Consider the following 25,717-nt stretch of genomic DNA (forward strand, 5'->3'; position numbering starts at 1 on the left):
ACATAACAAAGTAAGGTTACAATGAGCAAATTTAATCTTACACACATGCTTATTTATCTGCATATTGAAAATACATATTGTGCCAAAGCGTTGATAGTCTGGAGACAGACATCAAGACAGGTTTATAGGCAGCAGTTATATCTTTATTGGAAAGATAATTTATTTCAGGGAAATAAAACAGACAAGCTTTAGAGTTTGCAAACTCTTCTGAAGCCATAGCATTTATAAAACACAAGATCAATTTCTGTCTAGTTGCTTTCTTTCAGCCAAATATTTTGCTGCTTATCTGAATGTTTTTATTTAAATTATTGGGTGTGATAAAAATCACAGCTTCCTGCAGAAGGCAGAGAAAGCACTGCAGCCCAGTCACGGGGCCTCATTCTGAAAAGCACTTGGGCACATGCTTAATGTTATGCACTTGCTTAACTCCCAACTGTCCCAGTGTGATATATGCACATTACAGTTTCCTTTGTAAATCAAATAACAATGTTTTTCTGATTTAAGGTCATTATATTTATGTACTATGTATATTTCTGAAAGACTACAAAATAAAGAAACCTGTATAACTGATAGGTAAACTCTAGATCAGTCTTTAAATATGGAAGTAGCGGGAAGATAAAAAGGTAGATCCTTTAAATAGGATTCTGCAGCCTGATTGCAAAGCTTCAAAGAATACATTGCAGAAAACAAGGGATCACAGCCAACGAAGAGCGACCCACACATATCTGTCTGAGATGGGAAAGATGACAGCATCTAAAGGGCCACTAAGCCCAGCCGAACAACAGGATGCAGACAGAAGAGATATGGATAGAGGAAGAGTCAAAGTCAGGAGAAAAAAAACCACAAAAAACATAAGAAGAGAGCCAGGCCAAAAAAACGTAGGCATAGAAATTGAAGTTGAAGTGTGCAGGAAACTTTGAAAAAATGGGACAAACAGATGTGCAGCCCCGGAGCAGCCCTGAGTCTGAGCAGTGGTGTGAGCTTCTTAGTAGCTACACAGGTGGGGCGGCTGCTGGCAACCTCGGAGAGCCTTTGGCACACACAGCCCTTGCCTTAAAGTTGGAAACACCAAAGAATTTATCCCAGTGAGGGCCACTTCACCCAGTCTCTTGCACAATGGCTGAACAAAACAGAGTCCCGGTTTTATTCTGTTGGTTTCGGGCCACCCATCTCTGAGCATAAGCACAGCCCTCCCAAAGAGCATCCGAGGAGCACCAGGAGAGGAGCACGATGGGACAGGACTAGAGATCTGGGCTAATGAAGGGTTTCCATCACCTTGATCACGTCCCATGAGCTCCCAGTGCTGCAGTTCTTCATGTGCGCAGACATGCTGGTATTTCCTCTCTGCCACTCTTCATCTCCTTTACTCATTTTCATTAGGATTTCTTTGAAGCTGGAACCATTAGAGTTGTTTGCATTACATTAATAATGAGGCCTCTTCTCTACAGGGACTCTTGGTATTACAGCAATATAAATAGTGTAATAATTGAAATCAGAGAATTTAAATTTCGGTAACGTGTCATGAGAGGGAAAGAGAATCAGGCCATCTGTATTACCAGAAACTTTTATTAGACCCAGGTTTCCTATCTTTTGTGTCACATGCACCTACTTACTCACCTACTTATTTTCCATTTCAGTGAAATTCTGTCCAGTTCTTCCTGACGCAAGCTCATCTCCCACTTTTTCACATGAAAAACTTCACAGTCGTGTCTATCTGTTTTCTATTTTCAGCCTGCACTGAAAGTAATGCTTTTGATCCACAAGCAGCCCACAAGCTGATGTAGCACCCTTTATTCTTTTTTTTCAGTAATGTAAAAGATACTTTGTACAAATAGTGAGATGAGTAGATGTTATCTGTCAGTGACTTTTGTGTGGCTTAAATATTTTTCATCTGCCATGTACTTCTTCAACTTTTCTTCTTTGCACAGTATCATGCAAGGGTTTGTTGGCAAAGAAGTTAAGGATAGTTTTCATCTTTTTGCTTTGTATTTTGGTTCCTCTGAGCTCTGTGCAAAATAAACTCCAAGCATGTGACGTGACATCTTTGTTTAACGGCCACTGCCTCCTGAAGAAGCCCAGACACACTTCAGATTTGCATTTACTTAAAATTAATAAGCTTTTAGTTAGGCAGTGCAATTTATTTGTCCTTACAATAAACAAAAAGGTGAACTCTCTCAATAATGAGCAGGTCTGGATAAAATGGGCTGAAGTGGAAGGAAAAAAATAAAATCCCCCCCAACTGCACACCCCTGCTGTCCTGCTAGTGCTGGTTTTGCTCCCTGCTCCCCTGGCACAGCACAGGAGAGAGCAGTCAGACCTGCGGTGGTTTACAGAAACCATCCATCTATTAACATACAGATTTACAATAAAGCCAACATATAATGCTGTGCTTCCTTCCCATTGTGGATGCGCACATTCTGGGAGTCCCATCTGCACTTCTTGTCCCACACATGTTAACATGGTGCCATCAGGGCCCTTGGGTGCCCTTACAGCCCCAGCACTGCACTGCAGTCCAGCTCGGGACCATCGGCCCCAGCCCTAGCGATGCCACTGGATGCCCATCTCCAGCCCATCCTCCAGCCCAGACTGCAGCCCTCTCCCCGGAGCACTGCGCCCGGACACCCTTCATGTCACCCACCGCAGTTACTGTTGAGTTATGAAAATAACAGAAGCAAGTGAATAAAAAAAAAGGCTAAATTAAATAATATTTTCCTTGTGTTACCTTTCATATTACAAATGGGCTCAGAACTGTAAGTCACAGCCTATCTACTTTTTCCTCTGCAACAAAACACCAATGCACCAAAATAATCTTAGGATAGAAAAGAATAATAGAACAGCGTAATCTTTCCACAAACTGAAAACAGCTACCGGCACTGCTCTGTATCGCAGGGCTTTGGCAATGCTGTGGAAGACAGAAAGGGCATACTTTATCCATTTCCCTCCTCGTTTTCTTCAGCTTCCTCAGCTTAGTTCACAGTCAGTGGGATCCATGATTTGGATGGGTCATTTCTGGCTATGGAGGAAGGGCTGTATATACACGGCTGCCTCCAGCCCTCATTGGACCATTGGCAGTCAGTTTTGTGGCAAGGTACTGAGCCACCCTGCAGGCTCTGCTGCCAGCCACCTTCCCCTATAGCCCAGGATACCTCGAGACTGCTTTGTGCCACCAGCCCCAGCGAGCTGGGCAGGAACCCCAACAAAGCCACCCACTGCTGGCAAGGATGCCCATCAGATGGGAAAGAGCTTTATCCCCCCCATTGGTTGCTTCTCTCTCATGTCTTATCTGGGATGGTTCCTTTATCACCTCCAGACTCAAAATAGAACTTTTTTTATCCAAAATTACCAAGGTCATATGCTGAGAGAGGAGGACCAAGTATTTGCCCTTCAAGATGGGGGTGAACTTAGGAAATTTAAGAAGGAGATGAAACTGTGCAAGGAGCAGAGACTACCCGCCAAGCACACTGCCAACCAACCAGGCAAAGGAAGGTTTCTACCAAGGTTCAGTAAGAAAAGGTATTAGGATCAGTCTTAGTATTTCTATCAGCAACCTTTACTCAATGTGCACAAGTGTCCTCCCGAAATCCAATGCTCCAAGTTAGGAGACAACATCTGCATGGAGAAGGACAGGAATATTACAAAAGAATCCAGTAACTTGCAGGCTGGAGCAAAGGGTTGAAACCAAGTAGTACAGAATGGAGGGTCACACTCTTAGGGGCTAGTAAGTTTTCTGCTCTGAGTGGTAATCTTCAAAGGCAAATGACTCAAGAAAGACCCGTTCATGATATTCAGTATAACACTGATGTCACATGAAGCAAAGACAGTCCTGGAACAATGCATCAAAAGGGGTGTTTCCAGTGAATATCAGATATTGAAGTTACTCCTGAGAGTTACCGAAGCAAGAACATCTGGAATACTGCGGGCATTTCTCCTCATCTGCGTTCACAACAGATTAATTCAGCCTGGAGCTGGTGGATTGGAAAGGCTGCCAGGGTGATCAGGGAAGTGGAAAGACTGAATTACAAGAAGGGAACTAAAAGAATTATTTTGCACAATCTAGAAAACCAAAGATTACAGGACCCATGATCGTCGTTTAGCTTTACACATCTCTTGGTATTTACCTTGCCAGTGCTGATATGTTTATAGATGGAAAGAGTATAAAGTGGCTAAACATAAAGTTATAGGATTGCAATATAGAACTTCTGAGCAAAGAGGATCATATCCAGCTCTTGTGCATCAAGGAAAAAAAAAATTAAAAATCAACTTGCTTTAAATGGAAATTGTTAACGTTAGGACTCAGACTATATCATGCCAAAAAAAAAAGTGTCAACTATCCAACTACCTGGCCAAGGAGTGGGCATGTGTGCTTCCAGTCCTCTATTTCACTCCATCTTCCAGCAAAAGCCAAAACATTACCTAAGCTAAACATTATCCAGGCACAGATCTTGCTGAAACCACCTTCTAGAGTGGTACCCATTCTGTTTGAGACAGGAAAAATAATAAATTGTCATTTATTAATATAATAAAAATGTAAATTATAATAATAGCTGATAATAAATATGAAAATGCTGCAAAATAAACCAGTACAAGATTTCCAGTGCATAATGGTTAAAGAAAGAAAGCCCAGTAACTTGCATAGGGTCAAATAAGCAATAGCTTGCCTTAATGTCAACTGTCCATCCATCTTAAATTCTACACTAACCACCAGCCGAAAACACAGACACCCTCTCAAAAGAAAGGACAAAAATCAGAAACTCCACCACACTGATAAAGTACTTCCCATTATCCCACTAACAGCACTTGCACAGCTTTAAAAAAGACGGCACATAACATGCCAGACTCTGCCCTCATCTGTATGTAAGCACAAAAGTCTAGGCAAGATTTGACTGTGCGTAAGATAAAAATCTTATCTCTTGCAGTAAAGTTTTTATTAGTTCAAAATCATAAATTATTTTTCCAACTAACCTTTGCACATCTAAGCAGTACATTGATTCTCTCTACAAAATCTAGTAAAATTAGTCCTTTCATGGCCTGTCTGGAAAATAATTATTTAAAAAAAAAAAAGGAAGCCACCTAACTATACACAAAGTTTTACTTGTTTTCTCACTCCTCCCCTCATTGCCAAACCCAAGACCTCAGGCATTTAAGCACAGGTAGCTTTTGAAAAACTACTAATTCCATGGATCTTCTTGGGCTTGAATCTTGTCTTTTCCTTCACATTGCAAAATTACGGCTCACGTACAAAATTTTTAAAACATCAAAAGTCAGCAAAGGTCTTTGATAAGCCTGAGGACAGGCAACAGCAAGGCGACTCCATGCATTTCTGAATTTAATTTTTTGTTCTTTCTGCTTCTAATGAAAAAAGATCCTCCCTCCAGCTTGACAGATCTGTCAACTTTGAACTGATCTGTGTATGACTTTGCAGCATGTCCACTTGATCTTTCACACTAAGCAGCTTCACGGGCACTGACTGCTCGGATGAGAAATAGGAGTTTGAGATGCACTTATCCCCTTTAACTAAACAGCATTAAAAACATGCTTTTTAATATTTCAGTTTTATAATTCTAAGAACTATCTCCTGTCATCACTTGTTCTTGCATGAGTTATTCCCTTCCTAAATCTAATTCTGCTGATGAAATAATCTGTGACAGGAAACAGCCCTCCCAACCCTCCCCCACAAAATCCCATAAACTCCATGGAAAAAGTCATGTGTTCAACATTTTAATGTGGACATGGGAGTGAAAGCTTAAATTTGAAGGTAACTTGCTGTTGTTCTCTACCAAAGGCTCTGCGGTCAGTGTCACTGCACAACCAGCTGAACAAACTAATGACACATTTTAGGGCAAAAAATATAGAGAGAGGGGGAAAAAAGAAAAATAAAATGTTCATTGTGGAACATACCCCCTAAGCAGTTGGATCATCTTAATCTTCAAGCTTCTGTAATACAACTGTTGGAAGGCTCTAAGTTTGCGCACAATAAAGTGCTTTATTCAGGGAACCATATGACTCCATCAGTCATTCAAGCACATGTTTGGCACAGATTGAAAGTGAAAAGCATAGCTAAGTCAAATATTTCAAAACTGAACTTGTCTTTCTAACACACATGGTTTATATATTGGTGTAATATCTATATAACTTTTCAGTTCTCATATACGGTAATGTCATGGCTAAAGTACAAAATGATGTCTGCTGCACTAGGCAGCATCGCACTTCTTGGGAGTTAACACATGCCAAAAAGCCATTTACTAGAAAATTAAAAGGCAACTATCACACTTGACAGGTCCTCAAGAAAACTGTAAAAATAGCTTTTGTTCATTCTAATTCTTGAATATCTATTTCTCAAATCAGGATGCTACACCATTCTTCGCTAGAGAGCTGCTCTGTAACAAATCCAGGACAGCCATCATGTGCCCGAGATCAGTTCCCTCTGTTTGCAGATTAAATACTGCTCATCATACAGAGTTACTCCTGCTGATGCAAATGCGATTAAAGCAATCTTGGGAGAGCACAGTGTGATTAAAGCATAAGTAATGCAAGCAGGATTTGGGCTCTCATTATAGAAAATACATATTGAAATGCACTCAAGGAAAGAAGCCAGTATATCTCAATATCCTCCCTGTTCTCAAGAACAAAATGTGACAAGTGGAGTTTTGAGAACAACATTTGCTATTGACTGCAGGAGGGGGCAGGGAGACTGCAGAACGTTTCAAATAGTGAAAACCAAGCTTTATTACGTGTATAGAATATATACATATACTATATTTGGGAAACAGCTGTCCAGCCTCATTTGTGATGTTGTTATGTTTGACTGAAGAATTACTATTCAGGACCAGTCCAAAGACACAGAGTTGTCTTTTTTTCCTAGAAGAGAACATTTCAAAATATGAGAGAAATAAAGCAGTGAAGCATTGAACCAGAGCTCATTTCGGCACACTGGGTGATGGGTATGTATCAAGAGGTTCCCCCCATGGAAGACCTCAGCGCTTGGAGTTCACGGAAGAGGGCAAGTTGTAAATGCAAGATTCAAACTCAAAGTAGCTTTGAAAAGCAAGTGAGATAATGGCTTAGGAGAACTTCTGTCCTCTTGCTGTAAATCCTGTTTTAAGCTTGCTTCTTCTTTTCCAAGTCCTGATGCACACCATATAAATTGGCCCAGTCATTCTTTCTCGTGAAAACAAGCAGGACAGGACTAATAACAGGTGAAAAATACCAAGGACTGCACAATACCTATCCCACAGGTATTTCCAGGATGCCATAGTGAAGGATGTCCTGTCTTAACTCAGCATCACCCCAGCATCACCCCAGCATAGGCACTACTGGGGCACATCTGCTTCTTCCTAAACTGCTGCTCCTTCCCCAAAGGATCCCTGTCCCAGAGATTCTCGTTTTGATTATAAACTCATCCTTACACCCTTCAGCATCAACAAGGCAGCACCTAACAAAAACACTTATTCGAGCAGAGAAATAATAACCTGTGCTTTACAAGCACAAGGCACAACTAATCCATAGAGCTCCAATGTCAAAGAAAAAAGTACTGTATATATTCACTTTTCAGCAATGTGTCCACATAATTACACGAAAATCCAGATCCAGCATTCCTCTCCAGCTCCTCCCCTCCAAACCCTCAAGAAAGGCTACTTTCCACTGAATGAAGTTCAAAATTACTGCTGAAAATACAATTTCCTCTCGGTCTTTTAAAAGGTACAGTACAAGCCTTTTCTCCACTGATTTACTAGCCTCCCTCACTGAGTACAAGGAATCCTTAGCATAGCTGTATTGAGGGATGTTCCTTCCCGTGTACAATCATCAGTGAAAAAAACCATTCAGTGGGAGTTTGAGTTGTGCTTATCACATGCACACAAATCATTCATTCAGATGTTCTCAGGGAAATCACACTGAAAACACAGCAAATCCAGCTGAAGCAATTTTCAGTATTAATTTAGGTAAACGCACATGCGAAACGACTTGTAGTTCTTTCCTAAGCCTAACAAATGAGCTATTGGGCTGGGGAGTTAATATCCATCATGCGTTTTTGTTTGTATGGGGAATACCTGTGACTCGCATTACACAACAGCAGAAAAAGAAAAATTTACTGCACCTGTACTAACATAAGCTGTCACTGAAGTCTGTCCTATTTTTTGAAACATGAATGAACAGACAACTTAGAGTTACTTAAAGTTCTTGAAGCCACCTATCCTGCTCAGGTTTGTGTGTGCGACCTTACAACAAATATCACCATAAGCACTGGATCAGTCCATAAATCCTGACTTTCACAGACTTCTTCAGGAGATGAGCTACAGGAGTAATGAACATTTATTTTTATTGTTTCCTCAGGGCAGGATATCCCCAGGATATCTTCCCAGCTCACTAACACAGCTTTGCTCATCTAATCTACACATCCTCTGAGCTTGTCAAGCAGATCTTAAATGAATAGCACAGAACATCAGCACCAGGTTGTACAAAGGAGCCAGATCCATGGAGGTGAGACAATTTATCCCATTGAGGATCAGACCCACAAACAAGGAACATACATGACACAAAATAAATAGACAAGCTCATTCTTTCTAAAGTGTGAAGATTTCTTCTGCAATGACCCTGCACTCTCCCCTCAACCACAAGTGTTTACCCAAAGTGTCTCTTCAGTGGGGTGCATTTTCCTCACTTAAGAGGCAATAGATGAAGAAATAAATACTATTTCGCTTGGAATGCCTACCTCATGCTTTAAAATCTCTGTCAAAATGCAAGAGCGGTTTTTAACCTGGATACAGTCTTATGACCTCCAATTCAAAAAGGAACATGGGTCAGAAGTGAGATGCTGTATCCTTCCCTATAAGCTGCAGAGGCCACATTTTATTCTCAGCCATAGCTCTGTCACCACAGTGCTCTCAATGGCAGAAAAGGAATGCAATATAGACTTAAATAACCTGGACTGAATAGTTCTCCTCCTCATGTCTTCTGATTGTTGAAGTAGCAGAGGATCTGCAGCACGCTACCATCGCTGTGTAGAGATAGCGCTGCTGAATAAAGATATCAGCGAAGCGAAGCTCCATGCACGGTCAGGCCCATATGCTCATCTTATTAAATGTAGCATTACGACAAAGTCCAGATTTTTTATGTTATTAAAGTTTTTTTTACATGACTATACCAAAACAAAATCCCATGAACACTTGGATTCAGTGAAGTTTATATTTTAATATATCCTTTCAAAGGTAAGTACTTGCACATGAGGTTTATTTCTCTTGCTTGATCAGCTGTTTTCAGAATTAGAAAACATTACATAGAAGCAAGAAAACAGCAAACTTTCACCATTGTCAGAAGAAGGTTTTTCACTTAACGCATATGACATAAATTATTAGACTATATTTGTAGGAACTGCCACAGTTCCTCTTAACAAATATCTCAGAATAAACTAGCGTGCTGATTTTGGCTGGGCTAGAGTTAATTTTCTTCATAGTAGCTAGTAAGGGGCTATGTTTTGGATTTGTGCTGAAAACAGTGTTGATAACACAGGGACGTTTTCGTTACTGCTGAGTAGTGCTTACACAGAGTCAAGGCCTTTTCTGCCTCTCACCCCACCCCACCAGCGAGTAGGCTGGGGGTGCACAAGAAGTTGGGAGGGGACACAGCCGGGACAGCTGACCCCCACTGACCAAAGGGATATTCTACACCATATGACGTCACGCTCAGCATATAAAGCTTGGGGAAGAAGAAGGAAGGGGGGACGTTCGCAGTGATGGCGTTTGTTTTCCCAAGTCACCGTTACGCGTGATGGAGCCCTGCTTTCCTGGCGATGGCTGAACACCTGCCTGCCGATGGGAAGTAGTGAATGAATTCCTTGTTTTGCTTTGCTTGCGTGTGCGGCTTTTGCTTTACCTATTAAACTGTCTTTATCTCAATCCACGAGTTTTCTCACTTTTACTCTTCCGATTCTCTCCCCCATCCCATTGTGGGGGGAGTGAGTGAGCGGCTGTGCGGTGCTTAGTTGCCGGCTGGGGTTAAACCATGACAACTAGTTAAAGATTCTTTTGTGCCAAATTCTGCATCCAGCTTTTCATGCCTTGCTGTGTATTATCCAGCGTGGTTAACAGGCCATGAAACATTTCACTTCTTGCCTTATTAGATCATATATTTTGGACAAGAAAGAATGTGTTCATCTAATCAATGGTTTCGTCATGTTGACCTTGTGAATGAACAACCTCCCGCCCCCAATCTACCAAATATTTCTCATCCTAGCTCCAAGTCTTGGAAAGCTGCAAACTCATTTATACGGGGTATAAAAAATGGATGATACAACATGAAGTGATTTAACAGAGGAGTCAGCATTTCTGATTAGATCATGCAGTTGGACAAGTCACTTTCTGAAACACTGATGCCAACATCACACTAGATATTAATGTAGTCTCAAACTCTTACGTGACACTAAAAAGAGAAGGGTCAACATCCTGGAGCAGGGGTCTCTGAAGAATCAATACCTTTTCTCAGTTACTGTGATCCTTTTCTCAAAAAGACAAAAATTTAATGCAATTGAAGCACTTTGGTCTGTGTTAGCCAGAAACAAAAGGGATTGTCCTTTTGGACTGCACTGTCCTATCAAGAATCAACGGCAACCCTCAAACAGACTTACTCAAGCCATGGATTTTTAATTTAGTTTGTCATAGATTTGCCCTGGAGACTTAGCAGGGCCCAAGAGAAGCCTCTGCAGGTTTGATTTAGGCCTTTAGCACTATAAAATTTTGGAGATGATGTGTTTTTGTCCTAGGAGTAATCTGAAAAGCTACTTGAAATGCAAATATAATGTGCATGCAAGATGAAGAGCAAAATCTGAGATGATATAGAGTAAAACACATGAACTTGTAGAGGAAAAAAGGCCATCAGAAAAAGGGATTAAATAAAATCCCTCCAATATGAATAGCATGAAGGGCCTGGCATCCTAAGCCGGACTGGATGCTGCGTGAGATGCAGAGCTGGGGGGAGCCTGCTGGTGTAGCAGAGCCTGGCCGTGTAAATGTAACAGTATTTCAGACCTAATTGCAGATACCATAGAAATGTCGCTTCTTGCTTGACAACAACTCTTACAGCAAAAGTCACGACAAAACCCCACCCCATCAGCCCTCAAAGATGCAGTCTCCAAAAGTCAGAGTGTTGGACAGGAGGCTTGGCAGCACCCCCAGCAGAAGCTGGGCTGTGAGAACACCCTGGACACGCACATGCAGGCTGCTCCGCCACCCCATGCTGGCCGTATCCTGCTGCCTGCCTGGCAAACGCAGCTTGTTGCTCACCATTCGCATGCAACACCGCAGTCCTGGAGCACAAATGGTACTGCCCAAAAGGATGCACATGAATACTGATAAAATGAAGCCCAGCTGGACTCCTTGGACAATTTGCACTGGCAATGTGAGATATGTCAGAAACATAGGGACCGCCAGTGATAAATCTGTCAGGATTAGGATATGCGAGGTCTGAACAAGGCTGGGGGAGGACCAAATAAGCCTTTACATGAGTTCAGCCTTTTTAAAACAATTTCATGATCAACAGCATCAGTGGTAGCTGACAGCCTGAGTGGAAGTAACAGATAAACACAGCCCTGATCCGCTGCAGTCACTCACGTGTCGTTAGAAAAGTGCCACTGGGGCAGCCTCTGCACTGTGAGCAGGATGAAAAGCAGCCCAAAACGTAGTCTGTCAATCATTAGTTCAAGGATGCTCTTTGTGGCTGGCTGGAGACCTTTCCAAAAATCTCAAGGAAAGCAAGAGATGAGAAGCTCGACAAAACACCTGTGAACAACGTGGCAGCTCCCCAGCGAGCAGGAGAGTTAACGATGAGAACATGAAGAGTGGGCATAATATCCTCAGCTGTTGTACTCTGGCATGGATCTATGGAGCCCCATGGACAGTGACAGCTCATGCCAGGCTATCTGCAGGGGACCTGATAGGGATAATTGTCAGACAAGAAGGTGATTATACACAGACCGTAAATATCTGCCACAAACACTGGAACAGTTTGAAAGACGACAGTATTTGAAAGTGAGCTCTAGAACACAGTGTGTTGGAGAGATCAGTTTTAAAGCGAGAGACAAGGAAAGATTTCTTCTTCTGTAATTTATTTCTATTACAGCCAATTCAGTTGCAATCAGTAACAAAAATAAAATCTGACAGAAAGTTATTTTAATTGAAGGTAAAGAATTTTCTACTGCAATTTTAGGATTTTCATTTTTCTGCTTTTCTTCCAGCTAACACCTTAATATCCAAAAGAGATTTAAGAGTTTACACACACACACTAATTTGGAGTTTACCTTTATACACCATCATTTTCATTGTTTGCCCTGTGGATACAGGAAGGCCTTGACTCTGCAAAAAGCTTATACAGATGTAGATTTTAAGGCATTTGACTAAATCTATAAGATTAGATCTTATCCTACTAGATATTATCCTCCACCAGGACAGCAAAGCTAATTTTGCTTTGTTGAGGCTGGTACTTGTTAGTTTTCCTTTTTGTCCATGAGGACGTTTAGCCAGCAACCAAGAGCTAGCAATACTGAAAACTGGAAAAGGCAATTGTAAAACCATAAAAATTGGAAAGGAAACTAAACATGAGCGGCAAGGCTACTTTTAAGTTGTCTAGCTCATAACCTGATAATTTCTGTTTAATATTAGAGTTGTTACTAGGGCAGTCCCACATTATGCATGTCTCTTGCCACATTTCAAAACTGGTTTTCAAGGCATATCGTAACTTCAACTTCTGTCTTAATCACTAAGCGTGTGTTTATGTAAAAATTAGGATGTCCTGGCAGCACCTCAAATCACTAACACCAGGCCCAGAGCAGTCGCAGCAGTAAAGCCAGCTGAGGTAGAAGTTACAAAGCTTCAAAACGCCCGGCTGTGATGCGTGCCAGCACAGCTAAGAGGACTTTTCGTCACCGGGCAGCTTCGCCGGGTCTAGAAGCACGCGGCTGTAACTTTCAGCACCTCTGCGACCAAGAAAGCAGCACATGCTCTGGCAAAGCTAAAGCTGTCCTCTACTTCCAGAGGAAAAAAAAGGAATTAAAGGAGAGGATGCTCGCTGAGCACACTGGCTGCAGATGCAAAAGAGCAAGTTATAGACATGTTACGGAAAAGAGTAGGAAAGATGTAGCAAGGCAAAGCCAAAATCCAGCTGCGCTGCAAGGGTCAGCAAGCACTGCTGTTGCTCAAGCTTAGACATCTAAAGATGGGCACCATAAAGATGAGCAGCTGACACCAACTTTACAGAGAGCTTAATTCATCAGTGCAAACGTAACCTTAGAGCTTCAGTTTGGCTCTTAGGCAATCCCAAAACACAGGTAACAGGATTTCCACCCCCACTTACCACTCCACTCTCTCATCTGTATGCTAGATCTAAGTCACCTCAGTTTGCCCTCTTATTTTATTGCAGGGACTACTTTGAGGTATGTTCATTTCTTCATTTCTGTCACATGTGAATGCTTGAAGCATCTTACCTCAAACTTTCCTGGATGCGAAGTTTACCCTCTGTCCTAGTGCACCTCCAAAACATGGAGGGGCCTGGCCAGCCACAGTGGCTCCCACGCTCAGAGAAGGGGTACGTGCTGCCTCAACCCAAACAAACCCACCCTCGACCCATGCAAAGGGAACAGCCACAAGAGGAACTGGGGACCTATTTCTCCTTATCTACCTGAGAATTTCTGCAGCCTTTATCCCCAATATGCTGATTTGGTGTAAATACAAGTGTTGACAAAGAGAAATTAAGACCCCTCACAAAGGCAAAGCAAAGCTTCAACTCCTGTTAATTCATTAATATAAATCCTAGGTGCTCGATTAAACGCAACTTGCTCTGTCTACCCTAGGATTTCAATGTGCTGGCTAACATGATAAAGTACATCTCTATCTTTCTCTTAGCAAGTCCAGAGCCGAAGTCCCAGTGAAAGTCGCTGTGCATAAATTTGGAGACAAGCAAACATTTATAAAGTTTAAAGTTACAATGAAAAAAAGACCCAAGACAAGAATTTGTAGTAACACATAGGGACACACACACTCTTCAGCGCTGTTACATATATTTATACAAGAGAATCTCCCTTCCTCTCTCACATAAAATATGCATTGTCAGCTGCTGCTTACTAAGAGGACAGGGCCTGGGCCCTCCAGTGATTCCTGAATAAGCCCCAGACTTGCCGTACAAAGAGACAAGTCACTTTTTCTAGGCTGTTCCCCCATCCATAACGCAGAAAGCACAGAGCCAGTACTGCAAAACATCGCTAAAACTGAAGCCACCGACTCCTGACTTGCGCTCACTTTGAATGAACATAGTGGCAAGTAAACTTCTACCCAGCAAGGATGCTTTTACCATCAGTATTTGGCTTTTTCAGGCAGTTCTTCCCGGCTGGAAACAGAGTCCGAACTCTGACAATATTCTCAAACCCCGAATTCAGCCCCAGCCCGCGGGTGGCTGTTTGCTGGGGACCCTTCGGGGATAACTGCTCCCCGGGCCGCGCCTGCCGCAGCGGGGACCACGCAAGGCACCCCCCCCGGGGTCCCCGGTACCGGCCCCCCACCCAGGGGCAGGGACGCCGGAGGGCCTGGAGGTTGCCGAGGGCTGCAACGCGGAGTTTTTCCGGGAAGGGCTTGGAAGTCCTCACGCCGCGCGGCGGAGCGGGAGTTACGCGGCCCCAGCCCGGCGCGGCTCCGCGTGTCTCCGGCCGGTGCGCCCGCGCCGCCCCCAGCCCCCCGCCTCCCGCCCCGCAGCGCGGGGCACCGCGGAGGCGCCGCCGTCGCCCCGCAGCGCGGAGCGGAGCGTTGCGGAGCGGGGGAGGCCGGGAGACAGAGAGGGGAGGGGGGGAAGGAAGGAGCGCGGCGGGGGGCGCAAAGCCAGCGCCGGGAGCGCCCGGGGGAAGCGGCCCCCGCAGCCGAGTGCTGCTGGGTGCGCTTACTTTGTTAAAGTCATTTCTCTGTTGCTGGTGCCCCTAAAATGGAGTGTAGGATGAGGAAGTATTTCAGAAAAATATATAGCTATATATCGTTAACTTACCTTGAGCTCTGGGTGATGCTAGAAAGAGCCAGCTGAGGCTCAGCAGCAGCATGGAAATCTGGGCTGGGGGGTGCGGAGGAGGGAAGCGCTGCTGCTCTGCATGGAGACGCTTTGACATCTTAGCCCAGACTGAGGGAGACAAACTTTCATCAGCTGGGGCTGGAGAGCAGCACCATAATATACAGTTACAGAGAGGAGCGAGCTGGGACTCAGGATGTGAGAGATTTCCTGCATGCAGTTAACTCCAAAACCCCTCCTGCTCCTGCATGAGGCTGCTGATGAGTTGGGCTCTGCTTTCTTGGGGGGGGGGGGGGGGGGGAGGAAGAGTTGTTTTGGGTTTGGCTTTTTTTTTTCTTTTTAAAGAGGTTTGGGGCTGGGGTTTGGGTTTGTTGGTTGTTTTTTTTTTTTTGGCAAGGAAAATTCTGTTGACCGTTGCAATAAATGAGCAGCCTGTCCGTGCTGGCTTGCGCTCACCGCGCTCCTTACCATGGAACAAATGAGCTCCGCGGCCGCCCCTCCGCGGGGTCCTACCGCCCGCCGCCGCGCAGGCAGCGCCGAGCACCGCGCGGGTCCGGGGGCTCTGGGGTCCCCCCGGCTCCCGCAGCGGCTCGCTCCCCCCCGCTGCCAAGGTTTCCCCATTTCTGCTGCACACGCAGCCCTGGCTGCTTCCTCTGGAAAGTCATCTGCATACGTTAAAGCTCAGGGATTATTTATTGGTTTCATAATTCTTTCGGAGTTGTTTCTGGTGCCTCCGACTTATTTTATATTGGGGTTTTTTTCTTTAAAAAAAAACACATAGAGTTGCCAGATGCATTTTTTAAAATCTTCCTCATTCAAATTATTATTACTGACTGTCTGGGAGAATAACCAAATACAGATTATCTGTTCCTTTAACGTACCACCAAAATACATATAATGCCCACATGTTGCACTGAATGCTGTGGAGCAGTAGAAAGAAAGATCCTAATCCTGTAAATCCTCACAGAATTTTATTGTGCAGTTTTATTTTTAATTTATTAAGTATCTTCCCAAATCTCACTGTTTGGATATTGATAATTCTGCAGATTGGCCCCATGTTCCTTGTGCATGAAACAGTTGGCAAAACTGGCCTAATATGTGTCTGTACACCAGCATGCACAACAGCCATGTAATCCCACTTAAAAAATTGATTTTGGAACCACAGATTTGGGTCTGTTCTGGAGCAGAGGCTAGTAGCTACTCAGAGTGATCTGGACTATGCCTTTCCCCAGCCCAGAGGATAAATGAGCCAGCAGAAACTCAATGGGTGCAAAATGCTGCGGTTCCCAAGCTGGAGCCCTGCATCATGCCCGCTTCGTGCGGTTGAGAGCATTTCTGAACTGCCCTGGGGACAGTCACGTCCCCAGGATAACAGTGGTAAAGTCAGGTCATCTCAGCACAAATAAACCTGGAAAAGAGCTGGGATCATGAAGCATATGCAGAAAGGCCTCTTATCAGCTGCTTTTCTTCACAGTTAAAAAGTACATTTTCTCCCCTGACCTCTCCCCCCAAAACTAGACCCATAGACTCACCTCCAGTTGCTCTGAATTTTGAACTCTGTCTACATTTACCCCTCAAGCCTCACCTCAGCAACACACATTTCCTTCACCATGTCCCTTCCCAGGAAACCCCTACCCTTGCGAGTAGTCAGGGATTATCCTATGTATAGCTTTAAATACCCAAATGCTAATTTTTCCCTACTCACCCATTATCAATTACATTTTAACAGCTATAGTCAGCAACATTTCATCCCTTAAAATATAAACTAATGACCTCTATTGACTATCTCATTAAAGACATACGTGCTCCACACAGCATATTGGTTAAAAATGTTAAAATTAAAACAGGCGATTCATTTGTGGAAGGCCACCATAAAAGCCATGTAGACATTTTTATTCTTTGAAGGTATTTTCACCATTAAAAAAAATCAGTCAAGGGAACTAAAGGCTTCTAAATAGAGTTTTGGTAATCCCACATGGCTTTTCACTTAAATGGTACTATTTTTATTTTGGGTAACAATATTCGCTAACAGAGAATGTGGAGGCAATTATATTTTGGTTATTCACTAGCATGAATGAACCAGATATTGCCAGAGTTCCTCCTCCTCCCCCAAAACTTAACCAGAAATGAACACTTGCATTTTACCACACTAATTTTATGGGCTTGAGGTTGATAAATTGAGAGTTTGTCACAAAGGAGCCCCAAATATTTTATTAACGACATCCATGTAGGAATGCTACGGAATTACAGTTACCTCTGGCTCTGGAGAACAACAGTACAATTTCACAGCAGTTTCAAAACTCTTTTGGGAAAAAAAAAACCTCAAGGAAAAGGGAAGTTAATCTGAAGTGCCCCTGCTTCACTACTATGTGCATAAGAGAGGCCAAACTTTGACTTTTAATTTCTCATGTCAAACCACCTCCCACAATTAGTTTTACGAGGCTTGGTTTACCCACGTCAGAAGAACAAGGCTGAGTTTCCCTGCAGGAAATGAAAATTGCATCCAGGTTGTGTGGCTGCTTCAAAGGGGGCCACAATCCCGATTCTCCAGGTTATTCCCGCAGGCGATGGCTCTCCATCCATCCTTCTCAGCTTTGTTCTTTAGCACTGTCAGGGGAAGGGGGGGTGGGGGGTTGGTTGTGTGGGGGTGTCTCACTGCTTCTGGAATTTTCTTTACCTTTGTATCTTTTGCTACTGCTTCTTTATGCTTCCCCCTCCATTTTTGTCCTTCTTATCTTCCTTGCTATATGTATTTAGGTTTTCTTTACTTCAAGCACGAGTAGCTTTTCTTTCCAAAGCACGCACTCCACTCAATGCTAGTTTAGGGCTATCCTGTAATAGCAACAGCATATGAACAGCTAAATAGTCTTTTTGCTCTTTATTTTTATCTCCTTGGGAAAGGGAAACCTAACACATCGCTATTTCTTCTCTATTACTATAGACAGAGGGTGGCATATGCTGGTAGCTTGGTTTCCACTCAGCTTTAAGCCTCAACCTCTGCTCTGCAGGAAAAGCGAACCAGCCACTAGCTACAAACTGAAGAGCACAGATCCCACTGCTGTAGCATCTCTGCACTTTGAGATGTGTGGATGAAATATCTCCCCCTGCGGCTGTGGGTCACCTTTGGCTAGAGGAAAGACCAAGGAATGAAGTGACAAGGATCTCTGAGATCCTATTAGGATCCCTCTTCAGGCATGTCTTTCAACTGCATCATCCCCACTTCCCCTCAAAGTGGTTTGGAAACATTTAACACACCTCTTTCAGCAGGACACTGAGAATTGGTAATGTTTACAGGGTGCTCAGGAGTGTGTCCTGCATTAATCATTACCTCTTGTCATTCACGAAGCAGGGCTACAGCTACGCATCCGTTTCTCTCCAGCTCTCACCTGCCTCTGACTTGTGTCACTGTGTCACTTTAATAGGTCAAGTTGAAGTAGCTTAACTTTCAGTTTGCATTTACATATGAAAATCATTTGATGTAAAGAGCACTCGTGATTTTGAACAGTTAATATTTGACTGTATGACAATACAGGCAGTTGGCTTGGACTCTGGTTATCAAATTACTAATTCATGCAGGAACTTTAGTTCACATGGCACTGAAAAGGTCAATTCAGAAGAGAGCAATATGGAAGAGACTGGTGTGGAATAACTTACCTGGAAACAAGCATAACACATGAGTTAGTACAGACACCAGAAAGGAGGATGCACTGAGGGAAACATCAACTTCCATTAGTTTCCCCTTGGTTAAAGAAGAGGAGTTTTAAGAAGGAACTAGTGACTGATGGAGACAACATGAAAAAAAAAAGGAGCAGACAGAATATATATTAAGCCTAAAACCTCCAGACTACAATACTGTATGCTTTTGTGACATTAGATGGCAGGCACTGTAACAAACTATATGGTGCTTGGGAGATGGATTATGGTATGTGATAGGGTATGGAGTACAAGAAAAGGAAAAGAAAAAGGAAAAGGAAAGCTATGTCTGCTACCCTTCTCTGCTAGAGCAGGAACTGCATCCCTGCATTATAGCCTGAGTTAAACGAAGAGAGGATAAACTACCTCAGATAGTTGAAGAATTTCAAGAGAAGAGGTTCTGGTGGGATGAAAGCAGCTCTGTAACACTGCTCTCACATCTTCCCAGATCAGCCGTGATATGCTTTTGGATACCCAGGAAACCTCACTGTAATTGCAGCATCGAGTATTATCCAAAATCCAAGTCCTTTTATTCCCATATGTGCCAAAATGCATGAAGACTTGTCTGAGCTTAGCTACAGGGATCTACAGTTTTGGGGCCTCCAGGCTGAAGTTTTTGCTTCTTAGAGTAAACAAAACAAAACAAAAAAGCTTTTCCCTTTGAAATCTGTGTGTCCCCTAGCCAGCTGCTGAGACTTTGTGTCTCCAGTCCTCCCTCACTTCATTAACTCTCTGCAAAATCAAGATCCTGCTGAATTGTGACTGCAGTGGCAGATTACAGTCCTCTATAATTAACAGGCATAGATATAGCATAATACAGCGTGACCTTTAGCCACAGAGCTTTGCTATAGACCTCTGTCACAACATTCAGACATAAAATAGCATGCTCCTGAAAATAGCATCCATCAGCTCTGCACACTGAAATAAAATACTGGCTGTAAATATTGTTTACTGCACATACTTGAGAGAAGTTGCATTCTATAGATTTCCTAGTCTACAAGGGCAAGTTTCCATCCTCTGCATCTTTAGGGAGCATGCACTCCAGCACGCCTTGCTGAGCCAGCATGCTGTCCTGTACAGGAAGTCTGAACCAAGTCATTAAGCCCATGAAATGCAATGCAAGGTCAGCAATCTTACCTTTCTATTATCAATAAGTATATTCCTACCTTCCCCTCCATTCCCCTTGCAGCTCCCTACTTTGGTTATGACCTTTTTCTCTTCCTGTCCTAAAGGTACCATAATGTCAAATTCATCTGCCATTTCTGCCCCGAAGCTTTGAATTTGCCAGTGCAGCTGGGAGCAGTAACCAGAGGGCAAACCAACCAGTGCCTTGCTGCAGCCAGACCTTGCGTCTCCCCTCCACCGGCCATGAGGCCGTGGTCTGCTTGTTTGTTTGAGTCGATGGACTCACGGTGCTCAGCTGGTGCCCCATGAGTTTCGACAGAGCTCAGTTTAACTACAGGGATAGATTTCTCCTGACTTTCAGAACCAAGGATTTACTCAGTTTCTCCCTTGTTGCACACATGCAAGGGACACACTTATAAAGTTGGGTTTTTGTTGAGTGGAGACTGTTTCTTTCTGAGACCTATCTGTGAGGTCTTATCATGAAGTAGCATGGTCCTTTGTACTTGTAGAGAACCTTGAACTGCTACAGCCAATCGACAGGATATAATACTGAATTAATTTTATCATGGATTGCAGAACCCCAAAACTGAAGTGTTTCTAGATACCTTTTTTTTTTTTTGATAGAGAAGAAATTAAACCAACCCCTGCCTTGTTTGAATGATAAAGCGTTATAACGTTATATTCAAATATAAGTAAAATTGACAGAGCCATCCTGAAGTTATTTATACATTTAGTAAGTGAGATGCAGTATTTTTAGTCTGTCTCAGGGATAAAATGTAATCTGAGGGAGCAAGCCCCTTCCATTAAGCTGTGTTTGGAGAACACTGCCTGCTAGCATCATTTCTACCTGGAAGAAGGATAGCAGGGCTGATGGTGAGTGGTACACGCTCATCACGTTCCTCTCCCCCTGCCTGCTCTGCCCACTTCCTCCTACCCCACCACTGCAACATCGTTTTGGAAAACAGCTCCTTTCCTCTAACAAAGCAGGGGAGTAAGCTCTGCTTTAATGCTGATTAAGCTCTATATACTACTTTATAGGGAAACTACACAGAGACTGTTGCAGGCTGCTGTAACAAGGCCAAGGGTGAAAAAGCCAAGAGGAGCTCAAGCAAGAGCAAACAAAGAAACCCACCGCTCCAAGGATACAGGACCTTAATAACAACAACAGCAACCCCCTAAATTCTTCAGCAGTTAAAACACAAAAACCCAAACCTCACACGGTCCCTAGTTACATTCTTTTCCTGTAGCATAAACCCTTGGTCATGCAAACACAGAGCTCTCCATGAGCACAGCCACCACCGGCAGCTGAGCCTGCCGTGCCCCCACGCCACAGCTGAGCCTCCCTTGGGGCACCCTCCCCACCTTGGGGCACCCTCCCTGCCAGCGGGCACCCCCCCTGCCAGTGGGCACCCCCCGTGGCCCCCAGCACCCTGACCCAACAGCCTCAACATCCCAGGGGATGTAGGGCTCAGTTCCTGGCTTCACCCCACACCGAATTAGCCATTGACATTTTTCTCTTCCAGCCTTTCTCCAGGAAGAGGAAAAAACGACACTAGCTAAACTTTCTTCTGTTTTAGTAACACATGACCAAATACTTATCTTCATAAATAATAAATAAATAAATAAACAATCTTCTTCACCGTGCCTGCACAGCCCTGAAACTCCACTTTTCATTCTGATGCTGCCATTTTCTTGCTTAAACCTATTGCAGTAACTGATGACCCCCGCTCTCCCTTGCAGTGCACAGCGAGGACCTGTGGCACACCAGCTTGATTAATGCTGCCAGACAGGAATTAAGATTCTGCAAGATAAAAAAAAAAGGTTGCGGTCTTCCCAGTTGGTGCTCTGCTGTTGATCCTATTTATGTTGAACCCCTATTTACTGTAGTGAGAAGGAAATTCTGCTACGTAGGAAGAAGCACCAAGGTTTTTCTGCCCAACAGCCTGCTACAGAAAAATCCTGAAAACGTCCAAACCAGAGTAATTTGGGCCTATGTTCTGGACATTCTACATCCTCTCCCTGAGGATCTAAATAGCTCCTTATTTTTCAGACCACCTGAATAGATCCTTATTTTTCCATGGTAGAAGAAACATGATTCTAAGCTTTCCTACTAATTTCAGTACTCATTCTAAGAAGTGATGATTCTCCAGCAGGATCCTTCTATCAGACAGGACATTTCTGAGAGCATGGCAGGAAGGTTTCCTGTGCTAAAATCCCTTTAAATACAACAAATAACTGATTAAATATGTTGGTTTTGGTTTTTTTTACTTCAGACCAGACATTAAGCACTTTGATCTGTGCTACAAATTTCACTGTCTCCCTGAAAACAAAAAAATTTTTACATTTCTCACAAGAGGACAGTATTCAACTCAGACTAAAAATTATGAAGTCATATATTTTTAACATTCCTGTCTAGCCCTCTGCAAACCACAAAACAATGCAACATCCATCATCATAAATGCTGGGATAGTAAATTAGGAGGACAGTATATCTTTGGGTTTTTTTGAAGAAAAGTAAATATTTCTAATGGGAAATTTGGAGAAATCATTAAAAAGTACTGTGGTATACATCACAGGAGAATGAAATTAATTAGGTCTTAATCTCAAATTATTTATGAAAGGAAGAGTGGAATGGAGCTTCTTTTATTGTAGGCATTTTCTGATTGTTAGATTCTGTTGCAAAACTTTCATTTGCTTTGGGTCACAAACACAGCAAGTGAAACCTTTCAAAACTAAAACAAATAGAAGTAAAACGTTGGGTTTGTAACATCAGCTAATAGTATTAGATAGAACAGTAAGCCCATAATTATATATCTTTCATGCAGTTTAACTTATGCCATTGCATAATTAAATTTAGACCAATGAGCCCTCAAAGTTATATTTTTACATAATAACAAACACAAAAATTATATATGTGCTCCCAGTAGCATTACAAGTTAAGTATATATTTGGCGACACTTTACAGTAAGTGGGTATTCATTACTAATTCTTCTGGTATTCATTGTAACAACATTAGTCATGAAGAACTAATGTGGATATAATATTTGAGCACTGGTTTATTTCTCTATAAATCGGCGGTGTAGAATACAGTGGTAATTCCCTTTCCCTGACATCACTGCAATGCTGTTGAAGACCACACCGCTGTCATTGGGGGGATATTCAAAATATGCTGCATTATTGTCATTGAGGGCAATGTGTCCAGCTGCCCTGGCTGGGCAGTCCTCAGGCAGCTGCACTGTGCATCCAGCCCATTATTTATTCGTGGAGAAGAGCACTGTCCTTTCCTCATCATTTCTTCCCCAAATCATGGCACGTGTCCATCTCTAGCCTATCTCCCTGCCTCCTTCTGCAGTGACACAATTTCAGAGAACAACCCAGTTACAAAACCAGACTTCTGTCCTGAATATGGTGGGTTTTTTTAAACTCCCTGGCCACAGTTATATATTACAATTCATTAAAATGATTGCTGAGGGACCTTTCTTTCAGACACCATTATCAGGTAATCATAGAATCATAGAATGGGTTGGGTTGGAAAAGACCTTAAAGACCATCTAGTTCCACCCCCCCACCATGGTCAGGGACACCTTCCACTAGACTAGGTTGCTCAATCTTCTGATTAGTCCAAGTTCAGTCTGGACACCATTCCCATGACCACCCTTTGGTCACAACCTTTATTAGCTTTCCCCACATCACCCCAGAAGGGGATACGAAGTGCTCACTTACTTTAGGGAACAAAAAGTTCTAACAAATCACAGAAATGTGAAATAAAAATGGAAGTCTCCTCATTCGTCAAGCACAATTTCAAGAGCTGCAAGAGCACATGAGATGGCATATTAACAGATGGCCCAAGAGAGAAGATGAAGCTCAAATGGTTTCAAAAGGGTCTTTGCCATTTTCTACCGGCAATTTCTCAAGCCAATTGCAGACCTGCAGTAATTCTACAACCGTGGAGCAGCCTACATGTAATAGGTGTTTGCATAAGCATCTTCCTTTAATTATATATTAACTAAAGTCTAGCCATTATAAGATACTGTAGGAGATAAAATTATTTAAAACATGAAGTCTAAAAGTACATCACTGTGACCAATTTCTAAAAAAAAAAAAAATCTCTGCAATTAGGGGTTCTTTTTCATTTTCCTATCTATGCAACACAAACCTCAAGCAGTTCATTGCACTTTTCCTATTTACTAATTTTATATAATTGTGTGTACCATGAGCACATTTGTGCAGTTTCTTTTTTTTTTCTTTTTTTTTTTTTTTAATCACTCTGCAGCTGGTAGGGAGATGACAAACCTCATTATCTTATTCTGTGGGTCATCTAAAATGGATATTAAGTAATTCTGCCTCCTACAGCTTTGGTACGGAGCCAAGGAGAACTAGGAAAAGTAAGATGCTTGACTTAAAAAAGAGGATGCTTTTTATTTTCAACATAGAAATGTGTTTTCACATGGCATGCTTCGTTCAACAGTTTTGTCATAGCTGAACAGACATTGCAAGAGAGAAAATCATAACCTCCCAAAACACCTCCAGGTAGTTCAGCTGGGAGATAAGTTTCACTTCCAGAGCCCAACACACTAGTATGCCATTATCAATAAGCAGACTAGCACCACTCAGGCTCGTCTCTCTGAATAAAGATTTTGGGCAAGGATTTTTGTGATTGTGATATCAGTAGATGCATATTTAAATCAAAGCTTAATAAATATTTTCATGCTTACATTGAGATTCTCTACCTACAGTATATTTGAAAGATTTTCAGTATCTTCTTTTATTCTAATCTGGTTTTATGCTCAGGTGTCCTTGCATTTTAGTTTGTGCCACTGCTTTCTAATCACCTTTTATTCAGAAGACTGCAGATTGGGAATGGTCTCAGCTGGGGGTGGGACTTCTCAACCCCCCATTGCCTGATGCTGACCTGTGGTCACGTCAGCGGAGGAGCACAGTGAGGGCATCTCACAGGCATCCAGCCGGCCGTAACCCAGCTCAGCAAGAAGCATACTGAGTAATAAACTACACAGGCTTAAGTCATGGTGCTTGATGAAATATGACCCTGTGGGACAACCCTGTGTACTGATCTACTCTGTCAGTGAACAAGTGGCCAGTCAATGCTCCTGGAAAGATAATTATACACCCATCAAAGCACACAGGCATTTTTGTCCCTGAAGTCAAAGGGGCAAACATCTCTACAGACGAGGCAAGCTGGGGTATTTTTAGCCACGGAGCTGTTACTGCGGTGGATGTATCAGGGAATGGTTTCCTTTGGAGAGAGCTGCCAGAAACTTTATCCCTGCTTTTCTGTGTTGTTTTCCTTGTAAATCAGCTCTCTCACAGAAAACATTACACTAACGTGACCAATCCCAGATACACAACAACAAAACTCCTAAAAAGTCTTACCCAGACAGTCTCCTCATCTATCTGACCAGCTGAGTAAACTTGGAGAAGTAACTAATGACTTGCATACACATACACAGGAAAATATTTGGGTTTAAAATAAATCCCCAGAATACTGTAACCCTCAGTGCTTTACATTGCAATGACTTTCAACCCTTAATGAGGTATTTCTGTCAGATGAAATTAATGATGCCAACAAGCAAACAAACACCATGTCTTGCACACCTAAAACACTGTGCATTCCCCATGTGGGCTCCATTTTGAATAATGCAAAACTTCAACCCTACTAAGAGGCTTTCTGCTTTGGAAGGAGAACGCCAAGTCAATGTGTTGGCAAGCCTATGTAGGCTCTGTGCCTTAACGCCCCAAAACCATCTCAACATGTCACCCCAACCAACGTTCATTATTAAATACTGTTCTGCGGGCATGTACAAATCAGCAGTGTGAAAAGAGATGACCCAAGGAGGGAGATGTGGAAC

General features: G+C 42.9%; 1 protein-coding gene across 1 annotated transcript in view; it reads right to left on the reverse strand.

The window, feature by feature from the left end:
- ADAM12 (ADAM metallopeptidase domain 12) overlaps positions 1–15,133 on the reverse strand; it is a 187,246-nt gene extending 172,113 nt beyond the window's left edge. The window contains exon 1 of the mRNA XM_076338142.1: positions 15,016–15,133. Within this exon, the coding sequence (XP_076194257.1) occupies positions 15,016–15,133 (118 nt within the window). The remainder of the gene's footprint in view (positions 1–15,015) is intronic.
- Positions 15,134–25,717: the final 10,584 nt, after the last annotated feature.

The sequence above is a fragment of the Aptenodytes patagonicus genome, chromosome 5 (assembly GCF_965638725.1).
Source record: "Aptenodytes patagonicus chromosome 5, bAptPat1.pri.cur, whole genome shotgun sequence".
In the NCBI taxonomy this organism is placed as follows: Eukaryota; Metazoa; Chordata; class Aves; order Sphenisciformes; family Spheniscidae; genus Aptenodytes; species Aptenodytes patagonicus.